Source organism: Chamaea fasciata, unplaced genomic scaffold (assembly GCF_029207755.1).
Source record: "Chamaea fasciata isolate MVZ Bird 193981 ecotype frontalis unplaced genomic scaffold, bChaFas1.0.hap1 SCAF_16, whole genome shotgun sequence".
Taxonomy (NCBI): Eukaryota; Metazoa; Chordata; class Aves; order Passeriformes; family Sylviidae; genus Chamaea; species Chamaea fasciata.
Window position 1 is genome coordinate 3,235,503 of NW_027094101.1, and position 19,314 is coordinate 3,254,816.

The 19,314-nt window shown below is 38.7% G+C and overlaps 1 protein-coding gene across 3 annotated transcripts in view; it reads left to right on the forward strand.

Annotated features, from left to right (window-relative positions):
- VPS35L (VPS35 endosomal protein sorting factor like) overlaps window positions 1-18,640 on the forward strand; it is a 46,431-nt gene extending 27,791 nt beyond the window's left edge. For all 3 annotated transcript variants that reach the window (XM_066198315.1, XM_066198318.1, XM_066198316.1), the window contains 6 exons: window positions 927-1,041; window positions 10,977-11,116; window positions 12,783-12,948; window positions 14,735-14,853; window positions 17,206-17,352; window positions 17,899-18,640. In XM_066198315.1, coding sequence (XP_066054412.1) covers window positions 927-1,041; window positions 10,977-11,116; window positions 12,783-12,948; window positions 14,735-14,853; window positions 17,206-17,352; window positions 17,899-17,997 — 786 coding nt within the window. In that variant the 3' untranslated portion in view covers window positions 17,998-18,640. The remainder of the gene's footprint in view (window positions 1-926; window positions 1,042-10,976; window positions 11,117-12,782; window positions 12,949-14,734; window positions 14,854-17,205; window positions 17,353-17,898) is intronic.
- The last annotated feature ends 674 nt before the right edge of the window (window positions 18,641-19,314 follow it).

Here is a 19,314-nt window from a genome sequence, read left to right on the forward strand (position 1 = left end):
AAAAAAAGTCCCAAACCATCTAATAGCAGCTTTGTGCTGAAAAAGAGTGGCAAGATTGACTCCCTCTCCAAAGGAAGGTTCACCAGAGAGGTGTTCATGTGAATTCTGGAAAGCTCAGATTTTCAAATTATATTTGAAATAAAATGCCAAATTTCTCTGTAACTCAGTCACAGAGAGAATGGGAGATGGGGTATAAAATGTATTCAAACTTCTGTCTTACAATATCAATACAGATATGTTGAAATCAGGATTTGAATTTCAAATAAGGTGCTCCTTTCAGCTTTAGTGCCTCTGAGTCTATATAGAAATGGCCAAATGTGCATTAAACTGTGCACAGGCCATCACAGGATATTCAGGTTGCTTGTGTTCCCTTCTTCTAACCTGAAATGTGGCAACCAAGATGTGTCCGTCTGCTTCCATGTGGGAAGCTATTTGAGTGTGCAGTGGACTCCGGTTTAGGGCACCTGTGTGCTGTCCTGGGCAGAGGGTGGCTGGGCTGTGCCCATAGTTCCACCTGGGCTACCTCTGCTTCCTCCCAGTACACACAGGGCACCTGCTCTGAGCACTTTGGCAGATGGTTTCTCCCTGAGGACACTAATCTGCTTTTCTAGTTAGCTTTTGGTCTTGAGCTGCAAGGTGGTTACCTGAGGAGAGAGGAACTCTTTGAGCTACAGTCATATAGAGTCAGTTCTCAGCTTATCTAGTAATAGTAACAATTAAAAAAAACCCAACTCTGTAATTATTTAAAAACTTATTAGAAATTTAAAATTGCTGATTTTGAGCTTCATGTAATACTTGATTAGTATTGAAAATCTTTCCCAAAACTGATTTACAGGTTTTGATTCCTAATTGTGTATTAAATCAGTAAAGATAGTTATAACTCTGAGATAGGAATTTTATCTAATTTTTTTTTAAATTTTCTTTAGGCTTGTGTTGCCTTCTGCTTCATTACAATTCCATCTCTGAGCAGTATCTTCACACGTCTTAATCTGTATCTACACTCTGGGCAGGTTGCTCTGGCAAATCAGTGCCTTTCACAAGGTAAGGCATGAATTTGTCTACTTAAAGGCTCTCTGATTTCAGAAATATTTCCAACTGTGAATAATAACTTGGTTGATATCCTAAGTCATATGTATATTTATGATGCAATTACAGTACAGCTCTGTTTGAAACATTGTTAAAGCAAAACCGTGTCCTATTAAAGCAGCTCTTCAACGGGATCTCAAGAGCCAAGACAGCTGACTATAGTTGACATAGTCCTGCTCATGAGGTAGGTTATCCTAAATTACTTAGGAATTATGGAAAGCACGGAAGGTTTTTCTCCTGCATAATTATGCAAGCACTCTAATCACCAATTATGTGCTTTATTATAATTGAAAAAAAAAAACAACCAAAAAAAAACCAAAAAAGAAAGCATCTGTGTAGTAGTTCACAGGCTGACAAAATTCACTGATCAGCTGGAAAAGAATTCCAGGCTAGGTCAGTGACAGCAGAAACTTGCTATCAAAGCACCTGCATGATAAATGCTTAGCCAGGAAAATGTGCCACTGGATCAGAGTGAAACAATGGCATAATATCAGATCATGTGAAGACTGAAAAATGTATTTTCTTCTTTTGGATCTGAATTATTGATTGAAATGTGCCTGAGCACATTTTCAGCCGTCCTGTTTGTTCAGTGTTAGGTAATAGAAGATTCTGACAAAAAGTGATCTGGGGAAAAAAAATGGGAGCTATTCTGGCATCAGAATGAGCATTAAGTGTGTATCACCATTTGATATGATCTCGTTCATGTTACAAATGGAAGTCAGTCTATTCCAAATGTCTTCAGATACTTTTAACTGCTTGCAGTATTTTTCTTTTCCTTTTAAAAGTGATGTCATTCTACTTCATTTTGCAATTTTAATCCTGACTTTAAATGTCTGCTGTCTGATAGTAAATGCTTTTCTTTTACATGTTTCCAGTGGAGCTGTGAGGGTAATAAATTGGATTACTTTGCAACATCTTTTGTGGTTGCTATTAATTCTTTGTGTTAGCTCTGTGCTTCTTCACAAGAGCTTGTTTTTCAAGCTCTGCATTTACCAGCAAGTTCCAGCTGCACAAACAAGCTGACTTAGGATGCTGATTAAGACTTTTTAGTTCACAGTGACTGTTGTATTTCTTTGTTTTGAATCTGATGTTGCCCATACAGCAAAGCAGAGGGATTTAGAGTAAAGCCGACTGTTGTGTCCAAGTTTGTTGTGCAAATAAAAGATTTGCAAAGTCTGTTGTTGTGCAATTAGCACTGTGCAGTTTTTTCAGAGTTCACATAAATGGAATCACTATTTCTCTCTATGGTGTTTTATTTAATTGACCAGCTTACCTTATCCTGTATGGCAATTTTTGTTATTGTTGCTGTGTTGCAGTGCTTCTCTTATTGGAAGCAAATCCAAAGCAGTTTTTCTGTAATATTTGGTCTTTGAGAGTTATTCCCTGACCATGTTGAAACCCACTCTGTGATTTAATATCTTTTAACTTATAAACTGCTTTTCCACTGTTTTTGTGATCCATTTCTTCTCTGAGTGAGGCTCCCGGGCCCAACAATTGTCCATATTTTTCAGGGTGAGTGTTTACAAATGTGCACAGCTGTTGTTTGATACATGAATACAGAGTACTCACTAAACAATTACCAGGATCCCTATCCTGAAATCTTTTAAGGTAGCAGATATATACAAAGTATTATGAACTCAGTCTCTGAAATGTATGTTTATTAACCACATTCTCCTGAATTTTAGACCCACAAGCTATAGAGAGGAGCATTTGGTCCATCTCTGCTTGTGTTAAAATGAAGCAAAAGCAAAGCTGATGTTCTGTAACTTACTTCATTTACCAAGGTTTTATAGTTACTCACTTCTTTGCTCCCCTAGCAAAGCTATTTTGGGTATAATTTGTACTCAGAGACATGTCACTTGCATGAGTAATTTAGCATGTGTTAAACAGTTAGGCACTGTCTTGGGACATTTTTTGTGAACTGTCTTTCCATATGTTGGTGCTCTGAAGTCACATAATGTGTCCTTGAAAGTTACTTTTCACACTGTTTAATCTGTATCTCAACTGAATGAGTAAGAAGTAAGAAGTACTGATTAATTCATAACAGCAAATTTCACTCCAGTCAGTTAACTGAGTTAACTGGTGCCAATCAGACTCTGGTCTACTAAAACCAATGCAGCATGAAGTGAAGATTTAAGAGTGTGCCATTAATGATAGCATTAGGCCAGGAAGGGAAACTGTGCCTTTTCTGTAACTTTTATTTCATGCTGATTTGAATTAGCTTAATTGGTTTAAAATTGTGAGGAGAAATAAAGCTGAAAGGTAATGTACCTGATCTGATAGCTCAGTCAGCAGTGGTGCATGCATGAGTTTTGTATATGCACTTCCTCCTGAAAGGTTCCAGCTGGTGTTTGTAGCAAGGTAAAGTCTTGGATTTTTCTCAGTTTTAAGTTTCTATGGGGAGTCCAGCTGTTTCAGTGAGTTGACTTTTCACTTAAACACAAATATTGAGTTCCACGACTTGTGTTGGCAATAGGAAGACTTCTCTAAATTGCCAATGTATCTATCTTGAAAAAGGAGGATGTGCAGGTCATAACAATAAATGAATTTATGAGTCTGAGGATTGCACTGATAAGCTATCAGCAATTGGAGAGCCACAGCTAATCTGCTTAGAGCTGGAAAAGTTTGGATTTTGCCTCAGTTTCAAGGGTCAGCGGTCATAACCATCAGTCCTTGTGTATTGCTGCTTCCATTTCCTCTGCCCCAGCCTTGCTTGCTTGGATTTGCCACACTGTTAGTCAAATCACTTGTTTGAACTCATCCAAATACTTCAGTATTGGAAAATTGTAATGTTTTGTGGAATAGATTTTCTTTAAGACAATGAAGTTGGGTCAGAACTGTGAATTTATAGGCTCATGAAACTCCAGCATTAATACACTGATGGATGTCTGTCTGGGAACATCCAGAATGCATTAAAAATGACTGCTGTCTCTTTTGTCTCCACATCCCAAGACCTGCTTTAAATGAAATGAATCTGTAATTATGTTTAAAATGTTTTAGGTGAATTTGCTCTGGATGCATAGCTTGTATCTCTGGAGAGCCCATTAAGAGCCCATCTTTGAAAGGAAGATGCTGGATTTTGCAGAGATGAGCTTTTCATTTTTCTTAACTGAGCCACTGAGCACTGCATGCTGCCAGCAGAGAATAATAAATTCTCATTGGTCATGCTTTCTGTCATGGGGGTGCTTGGACTAAATTGAGATTAAATGTGTGCTCCATTGTGTCACTCTTCTGGACTTCTGAGATATAGGTATGATTTTCATTGCACACATTTCATTCCACATTTCTCCCTGTGGAAATGCTACTTTTGTCTGTCAGAAAAGAGACAGCATGGGTTTTTAATGTTTGGTCACAGCATTCAGCAGGTGGGTAGAGATGACATAATTTTCTGCTAATGTGTGTTAAGCAGCATTTTTGTTTTAAAGGCTGTGAAATCTTTGCCTCACTTGAAATAACATGCTGAGTGAATAAGGTAATTCAGCTGATTCTGTCTGACTAATTTCACTGGGATATTGTCAAACACTAAACTTTATAAAAATGGAGAGCCTGTCTCTGAGGTCAACTGTTGCAGACCTTTTTGCTTAGCATATGCAGATTTTAATTCTGAAGCATACAGTGCTTAATGCACTTGCAGGTATTTGTTTTGTTTTCCAGTTGTGGCTAAAACACAGTTACACCTAGTGGATTGCAAAGAAAATTTCTTTTCTACTGCAGAAAATGTTACTTTTCTATGAGTGTTCTCTACGGCTTCAGTCACACTCTGGGGAAAGTATGGTATGGAATATCTAATAAGTAATTTTAAATCATAGTCTAATAATGGTTTAGAGTATTTTCTCAGTACCATTAGATAACAATTTTTAGTATTTCTTCTTAATCTCCTGAAATCTTCATAGATCTGAAGAGTATAAATAGAGAGAACTTGAGGCAAAGAAGTTAGAGAAATAGGAACATGAAGAGATTTTCCTAATTACAGATACTAGGACTTGGCTCATGTTTCTCTGGTGAGAATGGTACAGGGTGACTCTGTTATCTTTTCATCTACTGCTTTCCTTGAAGGCAGTAAAAGAGCTTTGGGGAAAGAATGATGTCATACTGCTTTCCTTACAAGCAATGCTAAGTGTTGCTTCATTTGGACAGAACTGTGACCTCTTCTGTTACCTGGGACTTCCAGAGCTGGAGACTTCTCCCATTCCCTGAGCTTTTTCATGTTCCTCTCTTTATCCCAGCCAATCACTTTTCTGTATGATGTGACAGAGGTGACATCTCTGTCTCTGTAAGCTTTTCAGACTAGTACTTGATATCAGTCTGTCAGTTCTTCAAGTCTGTCTAGCCCATGACCTGTTTTTGAAAGTGTCTTGTAGCATCTACTAAGGAAACAATAATGTAGAATGATGCTTCTTGGCTTTCAGGTGCAGGTGGTTTAATACACCCTTCAACAAAGCTTGTGTATGGACCGGACCATGGCATTTAATAAAATAGTTGGACCAGTCCTTGGGAATTCAGTGTTTTTAATCAATTTTTACTTTTTGGCCTTTGTAACTTCATGTGATAGTGAGTTCCACAGTTACCTGCAACTTGGAAGTCTCATGTTTAGGGATTCACTTCTGTGAAATGTTAGGTGAGTGGCTCAGAGCATAGAGCTGATCTGCTGGAACAGAATTCAGTCATTCCTGATGCATATTCTTTTTGCTGTCTATTAGATAATGTAGTTGGTAAGTTCCTGAAGAATCTGCCGTCAGTATTGACATTTCTAATAAGGAAACAGTTCCATGCCCTAGCACCTTTTTAATCTTTTTATGCTTTTGGAAATGGGAAGATTAGAACTAGATTAGATTATTCCAGGTATAAATGCCCAACAGCAATATAAATGATACAAGGACGCCTCAGTTTTCCATTACTCTCCTAGTGATTCTAATAATTGCCTCGCTTTTTCAGCAGCTGTTTAGGATGTAGTTTTCAGGAAACCATCTATAATGATTCCAAAATCTTTCATGAGTGTAAGTAGCCTATTTAGAGCTTCTCTTTCTATAGTTATAGCAAAGGCTGTTTCTTTCCCCACATGCCATACTAATATTAGAGTTCATCTGCTGCTTTATTGCTCAGAATCATGAGATCCATCTGTGATGCTTTGCTGTCACGTTCCAGACCAGTCTGCAAACATTGTCACCTCCCAGCTCATCCTAAGGACATGTCTCTGCAAAACCTTAAGGAATGCAGTAGTTATTTTGCTCCACTGTGAAAACGTTTTATTCCCTCTCCTTTCCCCATCCACTCCATCCATTTTTAAGTTGTGTCATGAGGACCTTTTTCTTTATCTTCTTTCAGCTTAGTTGTTTAAAGAGCCGTTTCTATAAGAATAAAGAGTAAACGGTTTTTTAAACACTAAGTATTTATTAATGGAATTACTTTTAAACACAATCTTACTGGTTCTTTGGAAGACTTGAGAGACTTCTGAGAAATGATTTCTCTCTGCAGAAAACATATAGACTTTCCAGCCTTGTATCTTTTTTTTTTTGTATGTCTGCTCAATTGATTTTTTTTTTTTTTTTTGCCTCATAGTAACAGTAGAAACTATAGTATTTAACTGAAGCATTTATTACTTCGAAATTTTCAGTATTACTGGTGGAGCTTTCTTTAGAGTCTGCTGCTGATGTGGTACCTCACAGTCTTTAGGGATTAATTAGAATTTAGAGAGGCAGGCCATAATTTGTGGTTGGTTTTTGGGTTGGTTTTCTTTCTGGGTGAGAGGGGAGGCAGTGGGGTGGGGTGTGTGTTGCATTTACTGATTGCACCTTAAGAATAAAATATCTTGTGTCCAGTGTCCTTGCTGATACTGCCTGATGGCCCTGTACAAATATTCCACTTCTGCCTCTGTATGCCTTTGTCTCAAAGTACTAATGCCTTGTAACAATCTTTAACCAAGCTATGCCTAAAACTGGCTCTACCAAGCTTCATCCACATAATTACCTTTTTATCTGCAGCTACTTCACAGTATGAAATAGTATGAATTAGCATAGTACATTCCAGCTCACCAAGCAGCAGTGCATTCATTCCCTAATTTCAAGTTTCTTCCTTCCAAGAATTCTTGGTTGTTTCTGGATTGGAAGTGATGCGTAGAGATCTTTAAGATGCAGTAGTTCAAGGGAATGCCACATTTCAACAATGTGGCAGAACTCTCACAGTGACCTCACCAATGTGGTAAGAAGGGGATTCAAATGTTTACAATGCTTGGTTGTCAAAACAGTAATGGATTAATTTATTTAACAGAAAAAATGAGGTAACAAAACCCTCACGCTTGCTTCCCGATAGTTTTTTGCACTGAAGTACAAGCTTCATTAAATTTCCAACATCTGTTGGATGTGGAAGCAAAATCTTCAGAGTATTAAATTAGATTTGACAGTGTTGTAAGACAGGAAAGTGGTGTGGAATGCAGAAGATGTGCATGGTCCCTTTTTTTGTCCTTTGGGTGGACTTAGCCTGGTGTAATTGTAGCCGTGACTAAAAATACTTTGGGTAGGTATGTTAAACTCGCTCCCTTTTGCTCTTTGAAGGTGGACTTAAGGAGTTTAATTGTTTTCCCATCTCTGACTCTGTTCCTCCTTATTTTTGCCTGCCTGAAATCTTGAATTCATACAGTTTAATTGGCTGTCAGAGATACAGAAAATACAATGCAAGCTGAATTTTTATATGGAGAGAGATGGATACATAGAAATATATGGAGGTACATATAGTTGTGTGTAGGTATAATTAAACACGTGTGCATGTGCCATGGTGAATATTGTCAATAGCAGAACATTCAACACCAATTTCATTGGTTTTTTCTCGTGTAGGAGGCTATTTATGGAAGTGCTGACTTGGATATCCAAGATTGTTAGTTTTTGTAGCCTGAAGGTCAGCATGTATGCTTGGGGGAAAGATTTATAGGATTATGGTCAACCAAAATGAAGGAGCTGCTGTGAAAGGATGAATTTAGTGAAGCATGAAGTGTGTAACATTCAGAGCACTGCACAAGATATTAACAGCAGTCGGGGAAGGCTTCATCATGGTGATTTGTTGTAATGCACAGGCTGCTCTCCCCTTATCCAGTTTAACAGTGGTTCACTTAAGAAGCAGTATTGTACTTTAGGCAGATAAAGAAAACAGCATCCTTCATCAGAAGCAGCCTTTTTTTATCTTCTTTTTGGGTTTTTAATCAAGAACATAAGATTGTTGTGGTTTTCAGTGCTTTTTAAGTGGTTCTTTATATCTTTTGGAAGCCAGAAAAAGCAATGTATGGTTTTGTTTTAAAACATCTCTACAGTAATAGTTTTGAAAATTGACTTTTAAAGATACAGAGAAACCATCATTGCATAACCTCATAATTAATGTAATTCAGAATTAAACACTGATGCTCATTTCATACTTGAAAAAACAGCGTGTCTGTGACAGCCTTTTTACAAAGCCTTTTCTCCAAACTCAGAGCAGGTAATGTGTACTCTGACACCTCTCTGCCAGGATGGTAATGTTTGGAGGACAGGTCATTTTCTGCAGTCCGTAATAAAAACCTTTGCATTGATACACATTTATTTTTGCTTCTTATGAAGCACAAGCACGTATATCTAGGATAAATGTGCTTTTAGCCTTCCAGCATAAAACCATTTCATGGTTAGCACAGATTGGCAGGACTTACTGCAAAATGAACACATCTTCCTTTGCCAGTTCTTCTGGATGTACCAAAGTGAAACACAACTGTTTTGTGCTGCATTGCTTTTTTGGCCTGCCTTGCTGCATTGAGTGGAAGAAGCAGGGGGAAAAAGGCAAGGAACAAGGATTAAAAGCGTGGGGCAAGAGTCTCAACGGCACAGTGACAAGTGTGCGGGGTTTTCAGGGTGACCCTGCGGCCGTGGTGGCAGCAGCCGCATGGAGACAGCCCAGGAGCAGCAGCTGTGTGGCTGCTGTGGATAGGGAAGGCACAGATGGAAGCTCAGGGCGTTCGTGGCAGCCGAGGATCGAGGGAGCCCGTGGCTTGAAGGAGGGAGCTCTCCGAGGAACTCGGGGCTCTGAAGCCGCTCAGCTGGATGAGGAGGCAGCTCGCGTTCACAGCGAGAGAAAGGAAGAGTAAATTGAATCAAATTCCAGGTTTTCAAATTGAAGATAAAAGGTTCTGGGCTTGCGCTGTGGCAGAAGTTTAGAGGGGAACGTGGAGGATTGTGATTGCTGGGAGAGGAGAGCAGGCAGTAAATTAGGGTGAGGTACTTTCCAGCTCTTTTTCACTGTGATGCTGATTGCTGCACAGGTCATTCTCGTCCTGTTATGAAATAACTTCAGAAGGCAGGAGCATTCCCTGCACAGACATGGGTACTTTGGTATGCAGACTGTTCTCTAAGGCACATCTTTTCATTTGTCTGGTCACATGTTTTTATTATATGGTGATGTGGGACGTGCACTTTTTTGGGTTTTTTTTTTTTTTTTTTTGAGGAGACAACTGTGGAAGTGACAGCGATTCATTTTCTTTGTGCTAGAATGAACATCTGCTGCTGCCTTCCTTCCTCAAATAAAGTTCCGAGAAAGATTACTTACCTTCCTTTGGGTTGGCTGTCTAAACTCATAAATTGGAAATAAACATTCTTTCACCTCAAAACAAATGTGCAGAATCAAAGGAAGGACAATGTTTGATGGAAGATGTCTGCATTCCATGCACTAAAAAGTGCAGAAGGGCCTGAGGACTTAGGTGCTGAGAAGACAAGAGTGAGAAGAACTACAGTTTTTCCAAAGCACATGTTTCTCTGGTATTCCTCATAAGCTTAAATTAGATATCAGTTGGTACTATATTTAGCAAATTTGCTTGGAGTCTCAAATGAATTTTTCCAGGGCAAGCTGTGCTCCTGGAAATGCCCATGCCTGCCTGTCAGTGGTATCTCCATCCCAGCCATGTAACACCTCTTGGCTTTCACCAAGAATTCTCCTTTTGCCTTCGATAAAAGCTGATTACATGGCCTGGGTCTCTGTTCCTGTAAAATAAAGATCCGATATTAATTCTGAAGGTTGTTTTGAAGTATATGGCTCAACAGCTTGAGTGGGATGTGGATGCTTGGATATTCTGAAATGTTGCCAAGAAAGTGCAAAACAATGTTGCTGTCAGAAATTTTTTTGTGAACTCAGCATATATGGGAGGTCTTCTAGTGTCAGAGAGAAAATATTGTTGCTTTTAATTTGTGAATGTTAATAAACTGAGGGATAGATGTTCCAGTGTTTGGAGTTTGTTTTTTTAAGATTAGAGACATAATAAAGAGTTATGAAAAACTTCTTAATAGCTATTCTGCCAAGGCTGTAATGGTGGATGGTTTCTCCAATTCCTGTATTGTGATTCTTGGAAAAAGTCCTTTTATCTAGGTAACCAGCAATACCCCAGGTTCGAGAATATTAACATTTTACTTTTAGGGATTATAAATAATCAGAAATATGAAATGGTTGGTACTTCCTTAGAACTTTAACAGCCTTTTGTGAATGAACTGGTGAACAAGATAGCATGAACGTTTTCCCCTCATTGGATTCCCCATTCTCCTGTCATAAGCATTTCTTTGATAAGTCAATTTTGAACCATCTGCTAATTTCTTACTATAAATGCAATACATACGAAATGATGATGTCTCCTTGTTATGCAAAGGAGAAGAGTTATATTTTCAGAAGTTTTGATTTATGTGGGAAATTCCTTTGGAGAAACAGCATAATTTGAATTAACACAGACTTCTCAAGAATCAGACCACTGCTGAGTCTTGGGTTTCTCTACAGTCGAGCACATTCATTTTCTGTAATCTATTTGAAGCAAATTCAAAGCAACCACTGGGTCACAGGCATGGCTGCCATCACAGCTGGAGTGATATAACAGCAACTCTATTTTTATTTTGTAGCTGATGCTTTTTTCAAAGCTGCAGTGAGCCTTGTTCCTGAAGTGCCAAAAATGATCAGCATAGATGGAAAGATGCGACCTTCTGATGCCTTCCTCCTGGAATTCCTTTGTAATTTTTTTTCCACATTATTAGTTGTTCCGGTAAGTTGGGTGTGCATGAATGGCACATAGGTTAGTGTAGACTATTTTGATTTTCCTGATTAAAAATTTAGAGTAGACTGGGCTTCTGGAGTGGGAGGTGCAAGGATTAGTTTTCGGTGAAAAGATAAACTGTTCTGCTCACTGGCTGCAAAATCACTCGCCCCAGTGCAAAATGGGGAGGCAGAACAATTGTGTGGAGGTGGAAGTACAGCACTGCCACTCTCAGTAACACCTCTCACTAGAAGTGGATTTGAAGTAGAGTGACATCTCGCCATCATTTAATTGTGTCAACACCACTTACTGGTTTATTAGCTAAGTACTGAAAAAACTCTAATACATGAGGAGGGGAGAAATATAGAGCTCTAGTTTCTATTAGTTTCAGTTACTTTGGTATAGGTTGCCTAATCATTTGAATGAAAACAATAATTAGAAGATGTGTTTTGGCATGATCTTCCTCTTCTGATGAATATTTCACAAAGTACTAGCATTCTACGCCCTTCCAGTTGTTAACTAGCTGTCAAGTTTAGAGAGAGATGTAACTTTCCCTCTGAAATATTTTCAGTTATATCTAAAAGAAGAGGGAAAATTATAAATTAACCTGGGGGAACAGAAAAAGAAGTTTGAAGTATATTCATTTGTTCTTGGAGAGAGTGAGCTTTTCCTCCTCACTGAAACCTCCCTTATGGTTTTCTCCTTCCTTTTTCCTTTGACTGCCTGTTTGGTGAAGCAGCACGCAGTGAGTGCGGTGCTGTTCAAATCCTTGTTGTCAGAGCTGTGGATTCCCCCTGCTCCAGGGCAGGGCTCTCCCAGGTCATGCATGTTGAGACACGTGGAGGTGCTGTGTTAGAAGGGAAGGGGAAGGTGCCCCTGGGATGTGTCAGGCTGTGCACTGACTGCAGGAGTCAGGCTGTGCAGTGACTTGGGATCATTAACGGGATTGAAGAAGGGACTGATACAACCTCTCAGATCCAATAATGAAAAATAACTTGCAGCGAGATGCCAGGATTCAGAAAACTAGCTTCCTTAACTTTGTTCCCTATTTACAGAAGATCAAAAGGAAGTGTCCCCAGTGGACTGTGTTTTGTCCTCTGTGTCTTGGTGCCACTGATCCAACTGCCAGCTGGAATTAGCCGGGTGCAGTATTAAAGCTGCTTGTAAAAACTCCCCGCTTATGTAAAGCAGAGTGTTTCTTTTCATTTCATGTGAAAAGATTGTTGATTGTCTGTAACTGACTTCCCAGTGTAGGTGTTCTTCTGAAACTCATAATTACATGAGTAATACACTACAGCTTACTGATAGGATTTTAATAACGAAATCTACCCAGTGTTTAATTTTAGAGGCTTAGCTGTTAAGAAGCTGACAATTAATTTTGTACTGCTCCCCCATGACTACAAAACAAAGCATTCCAAAGTTTGTCTGTGGAGGCTGCCTGGATCATGTTCTGATTATGGGTCAAATGGGCATTTTAGATGGAAACTGGAAAAAAATTTTTGAAGGATTTGCAGGAAGCACACTTAAGAAAAGTAGCTGTCAGCTTTAATTATATTGTAGTTCTGCTTTTATAGAGCTCAAACTGCAGCTCTACACCACAGAATGACTGCAAATAATCCTATTTTTGTTCCAGGGTTGTGGTGTAGTTTTGACCCATCTTTTTTCTTCTCTGTAGGACCATCCAGAACAAGGAGTGTTGTTTCTTGTGCGAGGATTACTAAACGTGATCCAGGATTATACCTGGGAGGATAACAGCGATGACAAAGTCAGGATTTATACTAATGTTTTACATCTGCTGTCTGCAATGACTCAAGAAGCATTTATCTACCATGTAGATAAAGGTAATACCTAAGGGGGGCTCGGGCCCCTTGCACTCCACCAGGACGTTTGTAGTGTTGTCATACCACTATAGCCAGTTAATGAAGACTGGTGGCAATCAGTCTCACAGAATGGATTATTTTTCTATCCAGTTCCAGGTATTCTAATTTAGAATAATCCCAGGAGTTGGTTTCTGAGCAGGTGCAGTCTGTTCTTTAGAGTGAATCTGTGCAGAGTGGGTTACTTAGTTTGCTTCTGGTGATATTGGTGCAAATGCTTATAAATGTGAACTTTTCAAGTAGAGATTATGCATATGAAGGGTTTTATTTAAGTCTAAAGTATCAACTTGATTTATACTTACCGTTGGTGTTTCATCCACATTTATTAACAACTCCAGTTTTCAGAATGTAAAGCCTAGTCTTCATTATTTAAATGATGTATTTTCTCCTTTGAAGGCAGGCTTTCAGTTTTGGAAATTGCAGTGAGTTACAAAAATATTCACAATAGCTAGAAAATTTTAAAGATTTTACATTTTGTAAAATAGCTGCCATCTTTTTTGTAATAATTTTTGGAATATTTTGATATGCTCTAAAATTTGAATGTTTGTCTTCTGATTATAGATTACTAAATTAGGGTAGGGTAATAAATAAAAATCTTTTAAAGCATCCTGGAAGGTTAATGAATCAGAGAGGCCAAGATGGTTTGATTTTTTCTTTCAGTTGCACAAGACTTTCACAGAGGGGCAGGCTGGAATGTGTTCTGCAGTTCTTCTGGTGAATGATCTGTCAGATTTACCACCCATGACAAAATAGCTCTTGCAGTTAGCAGCACAGAAAATAGCTGTCAGTGGAAGTGCTACTCTGTAGTAAATCTGCTGTTCAAATTCTGTAAGGAAGTGTGCTTTAGATATTTCTTTCACTCAATTTTTTATATGACCAAAATAGCAGCATAATCCCAAGATGAGAAATCTAAATTAATTAGATTTTAATGAAGACAGGCATGGAAATATAAATTAGTTATTTTTCCCCTGTCGTAGGGCAATAGGGTTTTTTCCTAGGTGGACCTTGTACTTTAGTTTCTTAAAATGAAGTTAACTTGGAAATAGCGTATTATCTTTTATCTTTGGTGCTTTACCTAGAATACATTTAAACCTAAAAATTTCTTTTACCCACCTTCTTAATAGAACATAAATAAATTAGGGCAAAAGACATGTTTAAAATCACAGTTACATAAGCTGAAAAAACTTGAAGAGCTCTCTCCCTCCCAAAGATCCTTTAAGGCCTTTGAAACCGAAAATACACTTTTTGATTTCTGTCCATGATTTTGAGGTAACCATGGGTTTATTTTAAGGAAAAAAAAAAACTAAAATGCAGTTTCTTTTGAAAATCTGGTTATTTTTACTAAATAAAACACAGATTGTTTGGCCCAGTGCTGCTGCCATTGAAGATGATGGCCATACTCCTCTAAAGTGATGGGAGCAGGGAGTCTGTCTCTGTGGAAAACCTGAAAATTGACATGATATGTTGCTTAACATTAAATCTAGGAGATACTTGTGAGCCTGGCTGCATTCAGGAATACAGGACTGGCTTTAAGCTAAAAGATTCTTCTCAGTATTTTGTTCCTAAAATCAAAAGGACGCAGTAGGCAACCAAGTGGTAGGCACTTAAAAAACATAGTTCTGTTTGTGTTTCATGGAGGAGGATCATTTTATGACTTCCAAAGGTGGTTTTCTATCAATATCTGATGTTTTCAATAGCAAATAAATGTAGAGCTCTTTAGCCAGACCTAAGCTTGAATTCATCTCTGCAGTTGATTCCAATGACACTCTGTATGGTGGAGACTCCAAGTTCCTGGCTGAAATTAATAAACTGAGTGAAACAGTGGTGTCACAGATCCTGGATCATCTGAAAACCCTGGGAAAGGAGGAGGTATGTTCTTACTCAACTTGATTCAATACAAAACCAAAAGTAATTCAGAGTTGAAGAAACAGACCATCTTTGACCAGGACTTGATGTTTCCAAAAGCTTCAGGAACCTCACAACAAAAGGAAATTGGGGATTTTTACTTGTTTAGAAAGTGAGACCATCACATAGGCAGGCTTGTGGTGGAAACACCTAATGATGTCCAGTTCTGTAATGAGCAAAGTGAGAGTTCACAGTTAGTCTCTTACTGGGGAAAATACAATGAAAGCCACCTATAATGATAAAAGTTTCAGATCCCAGGCACTGAGATGATGTCAGGAGAGAGGTGCAGAGGGAGGAGATAGTTGTTTTGTCTCTACTCTGACTTCAGTATATTTGTTCAATATAAAATAACGAAAACTCTAGGCAGCTTATTGGATTTCTTGATTGGAATTCAGAGGCTCTGAGGGATCAAATCTAGCTTAATGGATTGTATGTGAAAGGCAGGTGACTGATGTTTACTGAAATAATGAGAACTCACTGTTCTGTTCATGTGCCTGTTTCTGAGAATGGATCCTTGCACAGCTTCCCAATCAGCCCTTACTGGATGGCTTCTATTGATAGAAATCTTGTGGCTCCTGGCCTGGAATGGGAGGGCAGGGCGTGATTGATTTGATGGAATTTTTTAGATGGGCTGTTTGCACGGCAGCCCAGAGTGTTTGCCAATACAGAATGTGTTAAGTGATACATATTGGGAGGACACTGTGCTAAGTTTAGCCTTTTCTCTGCTTTTGCTATCCTGTTTGTCCTTCCTGGAGCAATGGCAGAGCTGTAAGATGAAAATATCCTTTGCTCAAATCCTCTACATCATTGTACACATCAGCAGAAGGAACAGGAGTTCTTTTTCAGAACAGTAGCAGCACAAACAACCATTCTAGCACAGCTAAGAATGTCCAGCAAGGTCTTGGAAGGATTTGTAAACAGAGTTTTCAGGACTGTGGATTGTATATTAGAGATTTTTTTTGCATCTGACGCCTGTATGGAATTTGTGAGTAGGAATGTTTGAAGAGCTTGAAACCCATGGTTTCTGAAAGGCCTTTTTTTGTTTGTTTTCTCCTTTCAAGCCCGCTTCGAATAAGGAGATCTTACGTTAGTTCACTGAGGCTGTTGTTGCATAGAAAACTGGATTTAAGGCTAAGCAGCAGATAGAGGTGCTTGGCCTGCCTTTACCTCTGCAGCCTTGGATTTGCTCCTCTGTCCATCATTATTTACAAAGAGGGACCATTTGTTTTGCTTTGTTGAGTGAAAGTCATTGAGAGATTTAGATAAAAATTGCTTTGTAAGAAGGAATAGTTGTTTGAGGAAGGTGTTGTTGCTGAGGAAATAGAAGTGATGAGAATATTATCAGAGATCTCTAATTGTGTTAAAGCTGGTCATGAAATCACTGTGTTATTTGGATTGCTTCAGTGTTGGTGACCTTCTATTATTCATCTTCTTGGCTGCTCATTTAAATGAACAAGGCTTTAATGATTTTGTGTTTTTATTGGTTCATTTCCTTTAAAAGCTATAAAGGAAAATAAATTTTTCTCACAATAAAATCCTTTCACCAAAAGGGGAATTTGGAAGACAACAATGCATCTTATTGTTAACACAGTGTGGTCTTTTCACAGTATTAGAGAATGCTTCATTTATGTGACTGTGCTGGAATGGAAATTTTTAGTTCTGGACAGTTCTGGAAAGTTCAAGCTGTTTCTGGTCAAGAGAACATGTAGCAGTGAATCCTCTCTGCTTTGTGTGTGGGGAAGACTGCTCTTATGCTCCTTAAGGTCCCTTCTCAGCAATTTTAGGGGAAGCAGCTACAAATATGGTGCAAATTTGTTCATATCACCAGAGTTTCAGTGAAAGACTAGCAGGGGAAAACATCTTTGGTTAAACAACTAAATAAGAGTAGAATAGACTGGGGGGAAAAAAAGCCTGAAGTTGCATTAATTCAGATTGATGATAGTGGTTTCTCTAAAAATTTACAGCTAGGGTGCCCTGAGTGCAAGGTTGGTTGGTAGGAGGGTGATTTCTATGCAGTTGTTGGGAGTCTGGACTTGTAAATGTGTCAGACCTACATTCTGTGCTGTGCCAAAGTGAGATGTAGGAGTCTTGTGTAAGTATTTTATTTACAGCAGCTTATGTTGATTTACAGCTACTGCTGTTTGTTGCATTTTGAATGGAATATGAAAACTGTATTCCTATGTCTGTAACTCTTGCTGTGCGTTAGAAAATGAGAGCCCTTTGAACTTCTGAGGGTTCAGAGAAGCCGGTGAGGCTAACCTGGGCATTTTGGGATGAGTGTACGGTAATATGGGAATGTTTTGGTTTTCATTATAGACCCTGAAGAGGCAGAGCCAGCTGGCACTCTATTTCTTTAACACCATCCTGGCTCATGGGGACCTACGAAACAACAGACTGAACCAGCTTTCAGTCAATCTCTGGAATCTTGCTCAGAAGCATGGCTTTGCTGACACCAAGACCATGGTAAGGAAGGGAGACAGATAATGCAGAGGTTTTAGTTCTTATTTATTTGGGAAAAGGTAACATTTTCTTGATCTGAATAAACCTCATCTCTTTACAAGCTACTATCATTAAAAAAATCAAATTATCTTTAAAACCCCAACAACTTATTTTTTCTAAATACTTCTTAATGAACAAGCAGCTTCTCTCATTTCAAGTGGTCTGTATCTTTCTAGTATTTTAATAGTATGACAAGCATTAAGGAACCCGAAAGTGTTGGTTGTTCTTAACTTTTTGTTCAGTACAGAAAACTAGCTTTAAGAGAAATACTGCATTTTTATTTTGTGGAGGAACTGCCTGGTGAAAACTTGTGAAGTGGCATTTGAGAGCCTTTAAGAAACAAATACATAATAATGAGCTCTGGAATAAGCAATGCCAAGTGCTCACAAAACCAGTGAAATCTAGGGAAAATCCTGAGACTGGTTAAAACTCCTTCACAAAGATGAACTGATGGCTATGAAATGAGAAAACACACTGAAAATCTGCAAATACCTTTCTTTTCAAACCCAGGTGAAAACCCTAGAATACATCAAGAGGCGGAGCAAACAACCTGAAATGAGTCACTTCTCAGACTTGGCCCTTCGGCTTCCTCTGCAGTCCAGGACCTGATGGGAGCCTCTTCCAAGGTGTCACCTGCACAAGGGAGCATGGAACCAAGGCCAGAAATCACTCATCTACATTCTGACTGCAAGGACTTCAGTGTATTTTTACTTTTCTCAGTGAGACACATTTACTTGGGCACAGTAAAGGTAAAACTGTTCAGAGTGCAATAATTTAACCTGAGTTTCTGTATCCAGTTTTACCACAGTATTGTTATTTTAAATGCTGATTTACATTCAGTAAACAGTATTTTGAACCTTGCCTTTTGAGATCTGTTGTAATTCTAACAAAAAAGGAAGATAATCTGTACGTATGAGTCCACAGCCTCAAAACTTCATCCCTCTTGCAGAATAGTCTTTTTCCTCTGCAGAAAGCAGCATTTCAATGTAATAGTCAGACTAAGTTGTCTCTCTGCTTTGGGATTCTGCCAGCATTTGTCTGGCTGGTTCCAGTCTAGAGAAAAATGGCTGAGGTGTTACTGTTCTAATTTCTACATTACATTTTCACAGACATGTTTGTGTTTTCATTTTAGTCCAGTGATGTTTTGTAAAATGGAAGGAATCTTTAAGCACTGCAAAGGAAAATGGAAATTATGCAAAGTCCTCTATATTTGCAAAGTACACTATCACTGAATAAAACAATTTGCAGTTCATCTGTGTATTCTGGGGGAGTTTGTTTGTGTATACAAATCTATCACCTTACCCTTATGGAATTTAGTTACATGTACTGTTTTATTTCTAATAAAATTTCACTCTCACCACTTCTGCCCCATAGTAAGGAACCACATTGAGACCTTAAATCTATTGCTACTTAGTGGCTTTTTTTTTCCTTGCTAGGCAAGTAGCTAAGAGCTTGAATTCAGCATTTGTTTCAAACCAGAAGAGAAAACAGAACCTCAACTACCTGAATTTTAGTAAAACAAGAGCTAAACTCAAGAAGGGCCGGTGGAAGCTGGTGTTGAACACTGAGAGCACTGATGGAAAACAGCCTCACGTTGAGGTAGTGGTGGTTTTAAATGACACTTCAAAGGAGATGGTTTTCTCAAAGGCAAGTTTAGACCCTGCAGGAAGAGCATCTCCCTCTTCCCAGATACGGGAATGGATTCATGGCAACCCCTTGAGATGGATAATTTTCACTTCCTCTCAGAAGCTGCCCAAAATACATCAGAACCAAGCGCTGTTTTAAGTGTGTTTTCTGCTGGAGGCAGATGCTTTCAGGTAGAGGAATCCATTGCAGAAGACTGTTGTGGAAAATGAGGCTGTCTTAAAGAAATGTAGTAGTAGTTCTGCTGGTGCTACTCTCCAAAATGCGTATACTTTCATTTTT